Source organism: Lactuca saligna, chromosome 6, assembly GCF_052625555.1.
Source record: "Lactuca saligna cultivar CGN05327 chromosome 6, ASM5262555v1, whole genome shotgun sequence".
NCBI lineage: Eukaryota > Viridiplantae > Streptophyta > Magnoliopsida > Asterales > Asteraceae > Lactuca > Lactuca saligna.
This window is the reverse complement of record NC_136422.1, coordinates 179723152-179741634: the sequence shown is the minus strand read 5'-3', so window position 1 is coordinate 179741634 and position 18483 is coordinate 179723152. Positions and strand designations below refer to the sequence as shown.

Sequence of the window (18483 nt, the reverse complement as noted above, 5' to 3'; positions counted from 1 at the left end):
CTTTCTGTGGATATAAGGATCATCGAAAATGTATTTATAATGAAGAAGTTATGGCCTTCGGAAGTTTAGTAGTTTTAGGCTTAGCCGAGTACGTTGGGCGTACACAAGGAGTATGTTGGGCGTACTAGTGAAGAAGGCAGTAAGTTGGGCGTATTTTTGAGTATGTTGGGCGTACTGGCCATGAGGATCGCGAATGTTTCCCGGAGTACGTTAGGCGTACCATATGTATGTTGGGCGTACTCCGGTCAGATCAGAACCCAATTTTAGGGTCTTCGACCCTATTTAAGCTCCTTATCTGATAACCTAACCCTAATATCTTCAGCCTCCATCCCTCTAAACCCTAGAAATTGACCCTTAGCCTCCATTTGAGTGATTCTTGAGCTTTTTGGTGATTTAGTGTGTTTTTGTGCTTATGGTGGAAGAAGGAGTTCCTTGAGGAAGCATTAATGGCTTGAAGCTTGTGGATCAAAGCCTTAATCATATTGATCTAACTCCAAAAGTATATACTTTGGATCTTGGTGGCTTTCTCATGTGGATCTAGTCAGGTTATGACTTGTTTTGTTGGACATTGAAGAAGAAGGAACTTGGTAATCAAGTTATGGCTTGAGTCAAGCTTCTAGATCCAGAACCTTCATCAACTTTGGAAGCTTTTGGAGGTATAAAGTCTCAACCTTGTAAATTCTTTCATGTAGATCTACCATTGTGGGTGTTGGATCATTTTGGTCCCAAGGATGGAACTTTATGGTTGAAATCCGATTCTTAGGCTTTGAGTTGCCCCTCTCAGTGTTAAATAAGTCCCTAAGGAAGAAAGTTGACATCTTGATGGTCTTATTGGGTTCATGCTTGAGTTAGAGTCACTTTTATGGAAGTAGAACGCCATTTTTGGACTTTGGGCTTGTTTGGGGCATGCAATGTCACCAAGTCAGTGACTTTATGGGTTTAGACGTTAAGTATAGTTCAGATCTATGATTTGGACTTATTGGATCAAGTATTAAGCACTTAATGGATGTTGTGCATGAGCTGTTTGTACGTTGGGTGTACTATATAGTACGCTGTGTGTACAACCCATTTGCTCAGTATGCTAAGTGTACAGAAGAGGTATGCTAGGTGTACGCTCTCAGAAGGACTTGGGCCTTAGTGAACTTCAAACCTTTGCGCCATAATGGTTTTCGGCCCAGATTTCTTGATAGTTGGGCCTAAATTCATCTTTATGCTAATAATGGAATAGTTGGGCCTAGTAGGCGTTGTGGCCCAATATAAAAATGAACTTCGCATTATGGGCCTCGGTTTGGGCCAATTCGTGGACTAGTTGATGTCGACCTTCGTGGGCAATTTGGGTCAGGATTATTGACTAAGGAAAGTATTGGGCTTTAGTATAAGGTCCATTGGAAAGGTATGGGCCCAATTTGGAAAATCGAGCCATTGATGGTTTTATGGACATTATAATGTTGGGCTTTTGTTTTGGGTTTAGGCCCTTAGTTTTCATATTTGGCAAGGGTAAAATGTTCATTTTACCCCATGCATGGATTAAGGATTATGGTATGGGACCCAATTGCTAATTGGGTATATTGATTGGTAGTGATAGCTCGGGTAGCTGGTGGGGTAGCAGCTAAGGATTTCTTCAGGAAGCTTCTGCATTCGAGCTGAGTGTTCTCACCATGCCAATGGGTTTAAGGCACCAAGGGCGGCCCATTTTATGTTATGTGGTACACTAGCTGTAGTAGAGATATGTGGTATGATAGTTAGCTTTATGCTAAGTGGCATGCTAGTGATTATATGATATGTGTTATGCTAATTGTCATTATGATACTTGCATGGAAGACCCTGGGGAGAGCCCGTGGCATTGGACGTAAGACCATGCGGGTTAGCCCATGGCAGTCCTGGGTGAAGACCATGTGGGGTAGTCCATGACAATTTTGGTTCAGGTATCATCAATTTGGAAATGAAGAGCTCGGAGTGATCACAGTGCACACACCTATGATTTCTGCAATGAATGATTTTGGGATGAACTCTGATAAGTGTTTTACTTAATGATGATTTGGAATGTTTGGAATAAATGGTGTCAATGTTTTAGCTATGTTAAAAATGAAATTTTTACCCTTGATTTTTGGGTCGTTACAAGTTGGTATCAGAGCCTTGGTTTGAGGGATTTGGGGATACCTTCGGGTGTGTTTGGACTCAAACTGAGGAGCTGTAAAGCTTTCAAAATTTTCAAAAGAAAATGTTTCAAGGTAAAGGTTTTCTAAGTCAAGAAAGGGTGTGGTCCATACAATCAACCGAGCTCAATTAAGTTTCCCAGAATACCCACAACTGTTATTTGTTATGATATCATTTATGAATATGAGAATCGCATGCTAGTTAGGTCTAAGAGAGATGCATTTATAAGTTGTATGAGCTGGTAGACTTGCATGCTAGTGCTGAGTAGTCAGCAATAGGTTGGCCTGATATGTGGTGCTTGTAGCCATGAGGATATTGGATGTCATGCTGGAATTAGAATGATAATTGGTATTGGTAACTTTTAAGTGTATGTTTTAAAAATTGTATATGGTTAGGACTCATTCTTGTTCTGTGTACAATTTGCATGCATAAAGGAAGCCGACAGCGAGGATGGATGGATGTGGACAGCATGGGTTGTGGTACGTGGACTAAATGTCTGATGATAGCTTCGCAGGTTGGAGACTACCCTAGGGAGAGCCTATGATGAGATTAGTGATAGGTGTTACCTGCTTGAGGATTGGATGTGAGGATAGACTGACTTGTCTAGTGTATGCTGGTTAGATTTACCGATTACCTGAATGTTGCTTGCTTTGTGCTTTGTGGAACTCTTGGGTGATGAGAGTCAGCTACTAAGTGGATATGACGATATCCAGGAGGTGGATGGTTGGCATCATGAGGAGTCCTTAACAGTTGATGGTAGAGTGAGGTTGGAAAGCTAAGAAATCCTAGGATATGCTCTAGTGAGATTAGTAGGGCAGTTCGGTGAAGTTGGGAACCTAGGGGGAGCGTAGGAGGTGCTACGGTAGAGATTGTCTTGCTATTTAGCAGACATTTAGTGTACTGGTGGAGTAAGCGACTTAGAGGATTCAGGAGGATTTCTAAGGAAACTATGGATAGGTGTGAAGGTAGTATTGGGCCCGTACTACTGAAAGAACATTATCCATACTCGAATCGGTGAGAGTCTTGGAGAATTTAAGAAGCTTATGCGAAGGAGAATTCTTGGTTATGCATTGATCTTACGATTAGCTGCTTTGCAGAATGAGGATGAGCGTGCAGGGATGGGACAAGGTCTGGTCCCAACTCTAGTGGTGAGCCAGTTAGTGGAAGGACTGCCAGGATTTCGAGTTCGCCTCGGATCTTTTATATCATGCGGCAAGGGTTGACTGTGCAATCTATTTCACATTCGGGTTTGGAGACCAAGTCACAGGGATAGTTGTAGCCCGGTTTACAGCAAAGATTGCTCCAACTATTGTAGTATAGTCGTGGCGATTGAGCTGGTGAGTGTGTCAGGGTGAGAGACCCTAAATGATTTGAATCTCAGAGTTGAGGATGGAAGATTGATTAGGAGTACCTCATGAGAGAGGATCAGGTTAGGCGAATTTATTTTAGGGTCTCTAGAAGAGATCAAAGAGTGTGGATCAGAATTTGAGAGGCTAGCAGGGCCAGATCCAGTGCAATGCTTACAAAAACTGCGTGATGAAGTTTTGTTCCGAGGGTTTGGACTGTTATTGTGATCGGAATAAGGTGCTACATTATGTTCTCAGGGTGGTCGGTGTACCACAGGAGGAGGTGGTCAGGAACCCTTAAGATGTTCGTGGATATGCTATCTTCGACCATTTCCAGTGGATATCGGGTATTTGTAACGCTTGGGGGATTGTGATGAGTTGGATCTCAGCTTGGTTGACTGCTATTGTCTGGGTTAGAAAGGGTTGTTAGATGTCATTCGGCATGTCAAGGAATCTTTGAGAGATCTTCTAGCGAATGTATCTTGCGAAGCGAATTCTGTTTGTACCATGATTGCTCCAATGTCGTTATCGGAATCTATCCAGTGATCCAGGTCGCTACAGGTGTAGCAGGTTTGGCCACGTCAACAAGGATTAGCCATAAGGATCAAGCCCATTACTTTTTCGTTATGTGGACAACAAGGAGGTCGACTATCTGGCGATCAGGGAGGAGTAGTGAGTGGACCTGATCCAACCATTCTTGGGGTTCGCTCAAGGGCTTGAACGAGGGAGTATGGCTTGTTTTCAGTAGCCTTAGTATTTATGTTTTAGGAGGAGCCATTGGGATTGTTGGGGAAAGAGAAAGTTGTCACTGAGGTTTTGGTTGGACTATCCGTTCGTTGGACTCCGAGATCTGAGCGTGATGTCGCTTTTAAGCGTTTGAAGTCATTAATGTAGTTGGGATACAAGAAGTGTTAGCTGGATTTCATGTAGTGTGTTGTTTGTGCAGGGTTATTCATGGTGTTCTAGCTTTGGCAAGTACCGGTCATCAACAATGTGAACATTGGAACGTAATGAGGATTAGGAATCATTCAATTCTTGTGTGCTGGGCGGAATTAGTTGAATCTAAGTGGGGGAGAATTATCTATGTATCCAGGATAGAATCGAGTGTAAGACGAGGATGCGTCTCATATTTCCCTTTAGGGGAGGAAAACTTTCCCATAGGGGTTGACTGAATATAGGATGTCGTGGATGGGAGTTCGGGAAACTCCTAAATATTTGGATTGTATCGTCTGATGCCATATAGCAGTCTTTGGGGGAGGGAACCAGGTAGAGTTCCAGTCAGTGTTTGAGTTCAGTTGGGAGGATAGACCACGTAGGCGCTCAATGTTGAGATATGTTTGGATTGATAGATGAGCAATAGGGCTATGGTCAGTGATAATGTTTTTGGATAAGGTGTCTAAGTCCATAACTATTTCTGGTATGTACTTGACACGACCGACATGATCCATTTGGGTTGCATGGCACCATGCAATTGGATAGAATAAATGAGAGAAATAACACTTGTGGATTATTAATATATTATAAGTTCTAATATATTAATACTATTATTTAATTAGTTTGATCAAGAATTAATTTAGAATTAATTAAGTGATCAAAAGATAACTAATTAAATATATGGATTGATTGTGTAAATCATCCATAACTTGTATAGTGGGCTAAGAGGCTCCATGGATTATCAAGTTGGGTTAAACCCATAAGATGCTCCATGGATGCTCCATGGGAGTTACAAACCCATGGGTCATGGAAATGAAGAGGCATGACACATTAGGGTTTACATGGTGTACCCCTAGATTTGTCACACTATATAAGGAACATACTATCCACCAAAATCAGCTACACAAGTACAAGAGAGGGCTAGGCTGATTTTCAAGTGTGTGTATTCTCTCAAAGGTCATTCAAAAGGCATTTGGTGTTGTGTGAAGCATCACACTTAGCATGCTAGGCTCACAAGGTTTCAAGGAATCAAAATCAACTACTAGGTATGTATTTCTAGCTATCCTTTTAGGATTAAAGTTCCCATGTATGCTAGATAGGATTATGAACCTTGGAAACCAAATTTTGCATGTATTTAGACAAACATAGATCCAAGGTTTATTAGGGTTTCATGTACACTTAGGAAGTGTTAGAATACTCAAAACCCATCAGTGGTATCAGAGCCTAGGCTTGTTTGTTAAATACCTGATGCAAACTTGTTTTTCAAAAGCCAAAAACTATCCAGACAGGAAAACTCGACGAGTTCTGACCAAAAACTCGCAGAGTTTGTGTGTTATAGCATGAACTCGACAAGTTTATCACCCAATGAGTAGTTTTTGGAGCTTGGAAATGGACTAGAAACATTACCCTAAACTGTTTTGGTGTTATAAAACTTGTTTTAGATGGTGTAATGGTGGTTCTAATCCATTTACAATGGCTAATATCAATTTTTCATGATTATATTTGTTCATTTGTTCTTGAAATTTTGATATGAATGTTCATGTTCTTATGAGTTCTTGATAGATCATAGGAGTTACTTGTTTATATGATTAATTCATGATCTTTATGTGTTTTAATGGAGTCTACAACTTGTCCTCAAGTTATTGATAACCAAAAGTCTTTTTGTGTTGAAAGCCATTAAAAGAACACATAAGTTATAAAATGAAGAGTCTTCATTTTAATGACTCATACGTTATGAATGTGAAAGATTTTGTAAAGTTACAAAACTTTCCCTCAAGTTTTGGAACATGTAAATTCACTTAATAAACTTTAGTTCCAACCCTTAGATTTTTAAAAGTTAAAAATCAAACCTTATACTTTATAATATTATAAGTTAATAATATATATATATATATATATATATATATATATATATATATATATATATATATATATATATATATATATATATATATATGTATAAGATTAAGTCGTCTTACCACAAGTACGCCTCATTCACGAAGCCGGTCTATAAGGGGGTATAAGGTTGTTGCCTATAAAATGGCAACTTAATGGGTGTCCACTCTCACCCACCGCTTCCTTGATCGGTGGAGGGTCGTTAGCCGAACGGGTAGGACAAGGACTTATAAATTCTCATTAAAAGTATGATGAATATTATAAATTAACTAAATGATTTTATTAAATTCCCAATCTTAGTTACTTTAGGAAAATGTGAATAAGGTGCTAATCCATGAAATTACACTTTACACTTTGTTTAAGTCGTTGGTGGAGCAAGTGTGGTTAATTGGCACACTAACTTAGACTTAACAAGGTAGGTAAAGGGTGAATTAAGGTTTATCATAGTATTGATGGAGCGTGTGTGGTTTACCGGCACATCGATTAAGTGATAATCTTTAAGGGTACCAAGTAATTTGCATGGTTACTTCACACCTCGTTTTGTGATCCTCGGTATCCCAGTCACAAAACTTAGAGGGCACACTCGAGATTGAAACATGTTATTGAAAAGTTCTATGAATCTCAAAGATTCTAGGAATTTCTAATAACCAATTAAAACACCTAATAATTATATTTTGTTTTTCATGGTGGAAATTGGTGAATCGTCATTCACCTACCTTTCAAATATGTTATAGCTTAGATTACATCATACCTCTTCTAAGTTATAATATATTGTGATTAGATCCTAGACTTAATATTACATTTGGGTTTTTTATTAAGGACTCTCTTAATATCTAAACTAATATTGTTCGCTTCATTCAGATGTCTTCAAACAACGCTGCTTGTGGCCTAAATGACTTTCAGAAGGAATATATTATCTTGCTTTTACTCAACTTAATCTTGTTTATTGGCTCATTAATTAAATCTTCAATAATCCAATTTTTTGCAGGTATGTGCCATTATTTGATTATTTCAAAGAATTCTCAGATGTAGCATTCAGAGTTGTTACAGATGATTATGTAACTTTAAATAGTTGAACTGGAATTGTTCACTGTGCTCCAACATTTGGTGAAGATGATTATCGTTTTTGTTTGGAAAATCAAATTATTAATAAGGTCTAAATCATGTTAATCACATAAGCATGATTTCTTTTATATATAATTTTTCAAATAACAAGATCTTACTTTTTCTTGTATATCCAGGGAGAAAATCTAGTTATGGCAGTTGATGATGATGACTGCTTTATAGAAAGAGCTACTGATTTCAGTGGTCGATATGTCAAAGAGGCAGATAAATATATCATTCAAGCAATGAACGCAAGAATAGTTGAATGTTATATAATTACCAACAGGGACATCTATGTAAAATGATTATTTTTTACCTTTTGTTATGGATGTATGCAAGATAAGGGCAGACTGATCAAATCTGGAAGCTTTACACATTCATATCCTTTTTGTTAGAGATCTGATACCCCTCTCATCTACAAAGCAGTTCCCAGCCGGTACATTATTTTTTCTTATCTCTTGTGAAAAATATGTGAATGCCATTCTCATCCTCATTATCTTTTTGGTTATTTAGTAGGATAAACTGGTTTCATAAATCATAATTAGTTTAATCTTGTATCTTGTTCAAGGTTTGTAGCAGTGGAAAAGTTGAAAGATCAACTGCTTGAAAACAATGAGAAAACAAAATGGGTTCCTACTTTTGTTAAGGTAGGTCATTTATAGTGTTTGGTATAATTTAGTCAACAAAGGAATGGAATGACTCATTCCATTATATTTGCAATTCCATTCCATCTTAAAAATACAGGAAACACGGTTTCACAATTGGCTGGAAAATGCAAGAGATTGGGCCATTAGTAGAAGCAGATTTTGGGGAATTTAATTGGTTTTTATAAAAAGGAATTATAAGTATGGATATCATTACTATACATATATTTTTTACAAAATTCTTATTGGTGCATTCTAACACACAATAGATATGAGAAACATTTGAACCTACCTACCTACCTAACTATATATATATATATATATATATATATATATATATATATATATATATATATATATATATATATATATATAAGAACACAATGTGACCCAAAAATATCTATTTCTAAAGATGGAATATATACACAAGACTTATATTGAACGAAAAAAAATGACAAAGGTTAAAGGAAAGAAATGGCAACATACTTTCATTAATTTCTTTATCATAGCATCATGCTTTCATTTCTTCCTATTACAAGATAGTATTATGAAAAATGTATCCACTTATAGCTATTTCATCAAAATATGTAAGATTTTGTATTGCTAAGAATAACACTTGAAGCTACAATGCTATTATTGGGTAGATTTTTCAAAGGTGATGGCCTTAATAAAGATAATATTGAAAGTAAAATGCTATAATACAGTTAAATGAAATTAGAATGCATAAAAAGGTGTACAAGTGTACACCAACCAACAACGAACATGAGAGAGACAAAATCAAAATGTCCATGGAGGAGGAAGGATGATGCCCACTTCACCTCTCTTATGGATCCTCACATCCATACCATTAGGTAACTTATGCAAGGAAAGTGAGATTGCTATAACAAACTAAGAAAGACAGAAATGAAATTACGTTGTAGTTTCTTGAATTTAGCCCAAGAGTGAAACACGATAAATAAAAAGAATTTATAAAAACTACATACCAAAGATTTCAGCATCGACACATTTTTGTAGAACCCAAACCCGATTTTGAAGTGTGGTTGGTTAGAGAACCAGTGATGAGAGCGATTTAATAATGGCTGGTTTTATGTGAAATTTTGGATCGGATTAAACCGAATAGTTTCTTCAAAAACCACGTTGAACCGGAGTGATAGAACACATAAAAAATCATTTGATCCAGTTTATTGGAATTGTATAGTTGAATTTCACCTAACCTGTTTAAAAAACAACCACTTTCGAAAGAAAAATGAAAATTTTCGGAGTGTACACCACTCGGATGGGCATCGCACACCACCGTGGGATGTAGAATTTTTTTGTTGAATCGGCGTTTGAGTCTGTAGTCGAAGCAGGAACTGCCCACCAGACCGATGTAACTAAAAAATTGCTTTTTAAAACATTGGTTGGAAGTACATGCATGGTGTGAATATGTACACATGGTCTGATTTACGCATGTTATTGTTGAATTTTCTAGTCGAGTGGAACATTAATTAATTTATGTCCTTGTTTGGGGGATAACTTATATTAGTTGATCACCTCGCTTGGTGAATGTAAACCACACCCCAGCTCTACCAGAAAGAGATCTGCATGACCTTGACACTCTCGGTGTAGACCTGATGTGGCAGCGTGGCATGTACGACACTACTCTCTCAAGCGTGATAAACAGCTACTGCTGAGCTCCACATTGTTGCTAGATACACACACACCTCCATTATCACCTACCATTTTCTCTCTTCTTAACCTTACCACCTTTCTATCTTTATTTCTTTACCCAACGTCACACTCAAACACCCACACTCCACCTTACTTATTGACATTCAATTCCACATCAGCTCTAGCAAGGCCTACCCTTGTACCCTATCCTCTCATGCCACATCATCCGCATACTATGTTATGAAGACACCTAGCCTCCAACACTCCTTTCTTTTAGACCAATTAATTTTTTAGTACCATTTATTATCTTTAACAACCATTGACCATTCCTTACCCTTTAACAAATTTTTAACCCATTATTTTTTATAGAGTAATTTCTTTTATTTATAACCAATTTTTTTGAACCGATATTTATCCATATTTCACATTTGTCTGATGTTTCCTTCTTAAGGATTAGAACTACTTTATCTTGTTAATTTTAATAGGGAGCTCAATTTTGCTTATATTCAAGGAACTTCATCAACTTATATTCATTTTTGAATTCAAGCTTTTGATTTCAAATTTACTTATTCCATGCTGATATGAGATTTCTTTAATTCTTTTAATGACTACTTACTTAATCAATATATTTTCATCAGCAGCGAAAGCACAAGCACTTTTCAAATCATTATCGTTCGGATCAGCAGTGTAAACATCCAGAGTGTAAAAGTATGCACCATAAGGTTTGATACGCATCAATAGACCTAATATGCATCAATAATGGCTTCCATCAAAAATGTTTTTCACTTCTCGGCAACTTTGTATACTCAACAACGTTTGCTCATCAGCAATATGATATGTCAGCATCGATACTTATCAGTAACGTTTGCTTATCCACTAAAATTTTGCTCATTGGCAACAACATAGCATGTCATCAGTCTTCTTTGAAAGTCCCAGGTTAGCAGTGTTGGTCGTCATCAGTTCTTAAAATATAATAGTGATATTATCAACAACAATTTCTTAGGTATTATCTATATTCATTAAACAATCCAGTAGCATAATCAACCGACCACACATGCCTTGAAAGTATTTCTTTTAGTTTCCTTCTTCTGTTTTACCGAGACCCTTCGTACATTTAGGTGAGCATGCAAATCTCCTATTATCTGAGGTTCTCTTGTCCTATTTATTGATTCTTGATCTTTATTACATTATTGATCAGAAATAAAGGAGAATGTAATGAGCATCCAGATATGATTTATATATTGTTTGAGTTTAGATATTTAAGAATCTTGAAGACTATGATTTATTTAGTTATGCAATGTAATAATGATTTTTGGTCACCACCGATCAAATTTTTTGCATCACTAGATTGATCCAATCCAAATTGTTTATTACTCATACTCTACTGTTGGATGTTTCAAACTTTCATAAGGTTCTTATTTTTTAGATTATTAGTGATTTTTGTGATTTGAGGATGAAGAGATACTTCATACTTTAAAATCAATGTCTGATTTGATTTTGGATCTTTAGATCAGTACTTTTTGGAAGAAGAGATACTTCATACTTTAAAATCAATGTCTAATCAACTTTGTAGCATTGGATCTCACTCTCGAGTATCAAAGAGGTTCTTAGAAGACTTTCGACTATGATATTCCATAACCCAGATTCAAGGATTATACACATTTAAGAGTTTTAAAGACATCTCAACATTCAACACCGCACCTGATAGGAAGGCACTAGTTTAGATCCACAATTTCACATCCGTGGACCCGAATCGGAGATGGATTAACCTGACCAAATTAGAGTATCCAAATACTTGACTGTACAAAGTTGTGTTGCCCCCACGTTCTTTTTAATTCACGACATTATATTTTCTAAGTTAGTTTTATTTGTTTGAAGTTGTCAAAGTAGTAAGGTAATTTTTTGAATTCAACAAGTGTATGAAACGTGGGGTAGAAGTGTTGATGTCGTGTCTTTCTTTTCACAGTTATGTACTGGAAAATTGAGGAAGGAGGAAAGATTTGATTTTCATGAAATTTATTCTCTGTAAGTTGGAGGATAGTCTATTCCTTGCTATTCTACTTTTTAGTAGGAAATTAGAAGGTGATCTTGGAAGGCTAATCTAGATTCTCGTGGTGTAACTGTATCGAGAGTCCTGATTAGATAATTCTGCTCATCAATAGTTTTCAAAGTAGGTGTAATTGTAACTCGTAAAGAACTGTTGACATCGGTTTTCGCAATCGGGTTTTTGCGATCCTAAATGGGAACTTCGTTTACCCATCATTTGGTATCCGAGCAACATGGAAACCCGAAGCACTACCGATTTGAAGAAGATTTCAGAGACAATGTGTTAAAATTTATAATTTTTATTTTCAAACTAACATTTTAGTTTATATTGTTTAGTTTTTTTTTATAAGAGGGTGTTTCAGGTAATATTGAAATGTTGAAGGAGTGAATGTGTTCAGTTCGTTTTTTAGCTCGGGTCAATGCACGGGTCTTCGGGTAGAAGGTGACCCAAATACTTAAAGGTCTAAGCAGCTTGTGATGGTTCATTATTCATTCATTCAACTCACAAATGCTCTCTTTTTCTCTCGTTTTAGGGTTTACTTGATATTCAAGGTTTTCTCTGTATTTTAGCAATATAAGTTTGTTGTTCTTAATCATCTTTTAGATTAGGTTAAGTGAACTGTTATTGAGAGTAGTATAGAGATTGTGTAGTGAGGTTTGTGTTGTAAGTCTATGAAAACCACCTGTCTGTTAGTCCTAAAATGATATAATAGATGGTGATGTTAGGTATCTTGAGTTGTTGATAAAGCTTTTGAAGAATGATTTTTGTCATGATCTATTTAGGAGCTGAAAAGAAGATAGCAAGGATGGAGATTCAGAGGGATAAAAGAAAAAGATGGTTATACATTTCTTATTACATTGAGAAAGTCTTGCGGTCATTCTATCATGATCAGTACAATCATGTTGGTAATTCTCTAGAGGTTCTAAGGAATTAAGGGAAAGATAATTGGGAAGTGGTTAAATAGATCTTGCGACACTTGAAGGGAACGCTAAAATTTTGTCCAGTGTATGGTGCTAATGTACCATATATGGAGTTGGTTGGATTGATATCCTCAAACCAGGAAAGTCATCTGGTGATACGAAGATCATTGGCGGTTGGTCATTGATAGGTTATGTATTAAAAAGTCGGGTGCCAAAGAGAATCCAGAAGACATAGTGACAACGACGTTGCCCAGAAAGAAGTTCAAGCTTTCTTTAAACTTGTTTGATGTTTGCAAGTGGTAATCCCCTTTAGGTCTTAATGGAAGGAAGGAAGAAGGAGTTCTTGTTTAAGGTGGACTTCAGAGGATGTTCAACTCAAGGTGGAGATTGTTGAATGTGACTTGAGAATTTGGAGCATTTGCATGGAGCATTTGAGTTCAACAGAGCACTTGGATTCTATTGGAGCACTCGGAGCCTAATGGAGCACTTGGGATACTTGGAACATGCAACAAAGGAATAGATCATCTGAGAAACGAATGAATATCATGTTAATGGAATAAATAATGTGACAAAGGAACGAATCTTCTAAAAGAGGGTATGGAGCACTTACGAGGGGAAAAGAGCACCTTGTGATGCTCCATGATGAATATGTGCTATCCTTGGAGGTAGATGCACCACTCCATGATCAAGGTGTGCCACATGTGTTCCTTGATGAACTACTTTTGTTATGATGCTCAAGGAAGATGCTTATCAATGATGCTCATAGAAGATGCTCATGGAAGATGCTCATTGACGATGCTCACAGAAGATGCTCGTTAACAATGCTCATGGGCGATGCTTATCGATGATGCTCATGGTCGATGCTCATGATGTTGAAGTTTCTAGAAGCCACTACATGGCAGATTGTGATTGGTTGATTCCATTCATGGGCTTATAGGCCAGGAGTGTGGCCCATTAGGTTTTAGGTCTGATTCCTTCACTATAAATAGATATGCCTACTAATCAATTGAAGAGTCTTGTATTCTAGATTGATAGACAAAACTCTATTGAATTGTACTTGTAACCTCTGTGTGAGAGTTCATAAATAAAGAATACTCCCCTTCTTCCCGTGGACATAGGTCACCTTAATTGAGCCACACAAATACTATGTCTTGTGTGCTTTTAGTTTTTCTTGTTTTGCGCTTATTTCCTAACATTAATGAACCTATATCTCCTACAAATGGCAAGCAATGTTTAGCATTATTCTTAATTCCAAAACAGTAAACACTCTCAAATCCTAAATAGCAACTTCGAGATTTTAGAACTATAGAGGTTTTAAACTCTAAAGCAAGCTAAGCTAAAACAACGTGAGTACTTATGTGATTTAGTGAGATGCATACATGCTATATTTATATACTACTTTGCCATTCTTAATTGCTTAATGTTTGTTTTAAAGTCATATTTTAGTATATTATCAAGATAGCATGAAAGTTTTACACATGTTATGTTTGGCCATTTAAATACACATCATATGGGGTATTGTATGAAGGGTCGTCTTGCAAATGGACCTTATGGGACAGGTTTATATGGATCCGAGGCTAGCTAACCTCTCAGCAGTTCGGCCTAGTTACATGTAGCTATGAGATCTCAAATGAATGTTTTAAAGTATGTTTAAAAAAGAATGCATAAATTATTATTCTTGCATTTAATGTTTATATGCTAAATAATCAAAACCATAACTAGTCAGTAAGCTTAAAGCTTATGTATTCATGTATGACAAAAGGAGTAAGGGACAACATAAAGTAGATTCTATTTTAAATATATAAAACTGAGTGTAGCATAAGTTATTGCAATAGTATTTTATGTTATTTATGGTTATCAAGTTTTCTTGTAATAAAGCTGTATTACTTCAAAGATATTCTTTAAGGGGCACAATAAAGTTAGATGATGGTACCTGCAGGATCGGGGGATCACATTGGTCCATCGAAAGATTATGTCTCTTTTTACGCTTGTAATTTTTTTCAAGAATGTTGCATACATGTTCGTGGTTATGAAAAACAGATAGCAACTGCAAAAATGCTTGATTTTAAAGTGTTTTTATCGATAGATGGAGCCTTTTTAACTAAGATTTCATCATTGATTGGTATTTTCTTCATCATATCATAATTATCTCACATGTTTGCTTAATTACATAGGTTTATATAGCACTTGTGTACATAATATTCCGTTCTACTACTACTTTTTAGCATGGACATGAAGTGTCTGATGAAACGCTATAATGGAGTTTTTACTAATGTGATGACTTAAATTGCAGATGTGGATATAATGCTTCAAATCGTAAAAAGGCGAACATGGTTAGTTTATGAGGTATGATTTTACCTTTTTACTTTTTTATAGATAACCAAATTCTAAAGAGTAGTTAATCGTAGGTGGCCAGGTGATAAAGAATGGGACACATGTGTGCAAAGTACAAGTTTCGGGTGGATGCAAATGCTTGAACAGGAAATTAGATTAAATAAAGATAAGGAGTTGTAAATCTGTCATTTGGTCAATGGTGTCCCTACTCCCAGTAACTTTCATCCCTTGCGAATGAGCTTAATTTGGAAATGGGTGAGATTTGTAATATTTTTGAAGAAAAAAAGGGAATATATAAGTTTATTTATTTGTTTGTTACAGGAATATGGTAATGTACAACAATATAGGATTCAAGTAATTGAAGATGTTTGGTATATGTTAATTGAACATTTGGTCAATGGTGTCTCTTCTTCGTGGTGCCAAAATGCACCCTTTATTAATGTGTGGTATGTAGTAATTCAAAATGGAATAATATCTGTTTCCAATATGATAGGTCATATCGGTTCATGTGTTTGATCAAGTTAAATGGTTTGGTAGTGGAATTTTTTCTGAAAAAGTTTTCAATTTTCTTGATTTTCTTAAGGAAGTGCAAATCTGGAAGATGTAATGTGAATTAGATATCTCAAGCCTAAAATATGAAAAATATTAGAAAACATGTTTAACCGGATGAAATATGATTGAGTAATTACCATCAGTTGCATAGATTGGGATATCTTTTTATGCTAATAATATTCTTAATATTATATCATTCTATCAAACATACTAAAAAACAAAACAACCAATTAAAAACGAAAGAATACAATGTATGGATTACCTATGGATTATCCTAATCATAATAACCTAACTGTTAGCACATAGAGGACACTTTAGTTGTTCATAATTTGTTTATTGAACTTTTAAAATTATTGTTTTTTTTTTTCAAAGTTTATTATATTATGTAACGTGACCCAGAAAAAATAGCCTAGCTTCCTAAGGTTTACCTGATCATTTATTACAAATTTCCTTACTAACAAAAGTAAACGAAAGGTTATTTTTTATCATTTCGATTTACCTAGATCATGTCCATTATTTGCACGAAGAAAAATCTATTTTTTTTTGGGTTTGTAATCCAATGATATGCAATCACCTGTGAAAATGAAAATTAACCAATCTCACAAATGAATGGGACATGCAATTATGCGCCATTAGATTATAGTCTGGTACAATGGGTTCGGTATTCTAAAGGGTTAAAACAATTTCGGGATTCCTCCATAGTTAGCTTTCATCCATCATAAGTGAGACTTTGAAGATCTTTTTGTCTAATTGAACCATCAAGAATGAGGCACTCAAGTCATCAAGGCAATCTTTTCAGTAAAGGTAAGTTCAATTCTATCTACTTATATTGTCGAATGTAATTAATTGTTTTTTAAATTTTATAATGTGATGAAATGAAACATGGATGCTATAATAAACAAATAACTAAAAGTGCATTGTTATTTCTTATATTTAACCTTATAAAGAAGGACCGAGTTCAAAAAGTAGCAACATAATTTCATCAAGGTTGTAGAACTCGGTATTAGCTCGGCCGACTGCTGAGTAGCGAGTACTCGGGAGGAGTACTAAGGGAGTACTCGGATTTCGTAATTTATGTAGAAATAGTTTTAAGGAAATTATATATGTCAGAATCATAATTTAAAATCATAAGTTTATTAAAATATATATCAAAATTAGATAACTGAGAATACACAAAAACTGAAAAACACACAATAATTTTACTTATTGAATAACTATCATTAAACATATTATATATATTATTCATCGAGTTTGACGAGTTTTACAACACTGCTCCTTCAGTAAAAAACCGATTGGGGAGTATTCAGATTCTATAACTCAACTCGATAGTAGGTCGAATAAGGAGTACGTACTCGGCCGACTAATCGGCCAACTCGGCGAGGTTTACAACACTAAATTTCGTTGGTATGTGTATTATAACATCTCACTTCTATTTCTTTCTTCTATATCATTGTACCTCACTTCTATTTCTTTCTTCTATGTCATTGTACCTCTAATATTTTTTGTTGACACAATACGATTAAAAAATCTATCCAATTATAGCACTGAACCTCCATTATTTTTCTTATTAAGATATTATACATTCAAATGTTTACTAGATTATGCCGGTGAATTTCTTTCTATTTGGCCAACATTGCCATAGTTGGGTAGATTACAATTTTTGGTGTTACACCAAATAAAATGGAATTATGATGGTATCTATCGAACATTTCAGTATCTAGCATAGATAGATAAAAGATAGATATTATGCTTTCAATTTTTTTTTCTTTTTTATTTATAAATTTATTCATAACCATCAGTTCATACAATGTAAGCTTTCACTTTCCTTCAAATATTTTTTACAAAAAGAAGGAATCTAAGTAGTTGTTCACACATCGTAAAATATTTTTTGGCTACCGAAAATTACTGATTTCGTCCCCAAGTACAAGATTATTCAATATGTGACCCAAATATATAACTAATGGCCTTTTATGATATGATAAAGAAACATAGTACAGCAGATGTAGAACACAACAGGACTAAAGTCCATTTATTTTTGGCAAAAGAGAAGGAACTAGTCCAAAACATGCAACATAAAACACCTCCATCGATACCTCAAGACAGAACACCTTCATTCGAGATCGATAAATCAGTAAGCATTAGGATTGGCATTGATATGGGCCTCCACCGCCTTAAAAGTTTTAGTAAAAGATTCTTTTGTAAGCTTGACCTGATCATCTGTGAGCTTATTATCGCCTTTGCATTTATTCACAATGGTATGTTTGTACGTGGATCCCCCATCAGCTGAAGGTATAAACTTTACATGATGAGTGGCAGAGTCTAATACATCCGTCAAAACGTCTCCTTCGAAGATCGTGTAGCTTAGACTAAGGTTTTCTTCGTCAATAGTATCAATCTTAGATTTTCCACTCGTAAATGGAAGACCTGCATCATGAACGAGAAAACTTTACTTATATATATGTTTAATCCTACCATAAAGAGTAGACATCCGAAATAAATAAGGGGTATTCTTGAGAGAATTTGGGTCTCCAAAGACTTCTTTTCTTGATGACAATGAACAAGGGCGTATATAGAAATTAAATGCATAAAGCTTACTAACCATCGCCAAAAGTGATATTCCTGACAGTTCCAGGGCCTCCATCACCTTTGATAATTTCAACTGATTTATATGTTTCAGGATCGACCTTGTGTGCGAGCTTATCGAAGTCATGGTAAGCCTTGAAAAGCTTAGGAGCAGGAACCGTGGATTGGATTTCAACATCAATATTAAAGAGAGTCATTCTTGTAGCTTCAAGTAAAATGTTTGACAATTTTTCTTTTTGCGTTCAAGAAAATTGATGGTTGTGTATGGATGAAATGTTTATCTTCTTGCGATACGTATTTATAGGCTGCTCTGAATG

The 18483-nt window shown here is 35.6% G+C and overlaps 1 protein-coding gene across 1 annotated transcript; it reads right to left on the bottom strand.

The window, feature by feature from the left end:
* Positions 1 to 17580: 17580 nt before the first annotated feature.
* On the bottom strand, positions 17581 to 18399 carry LOC145001899 (root allergen protein-like). The gene is made up of 2 exons (XM_078961231.1): positions 18183 to 18399; positions 17581 to 18007 (listed from the first exon to the last, which is right to left on the bottom strand). The coding sequence occupies exons 1-2, from the start codon at positions 18361 to 18363 to the stop codon at positions 17712 to 17714; spliced, it is 477 nt and encodes a 158-aa protein (XP_078817357.1). The 5' UTR covers positions 18364 to 18399; the 3' UTR covers positions 17581 to 17711.
* Between the last annotated feature and the right edge of the window lie 84 nt (positions 18400 to 18483).

Excerpts from the sequence above, each read along its gene's own strand:
- LOC145001899 (XM_078961231.1), bottom strand. The coding sequence starts at position 18,363 with ATGACTCTCTTTAATATTGATGTTGAAATCCAATCCACGGTTCCTGCT. Across the intron at positions 18,008-18,182 it reads GAATATCACTTTTGGCGATG|GTCTTCCATTTACGAGTGGA; the intron begins GTTAGTAAGCTT and ends TTCATGATGCAG.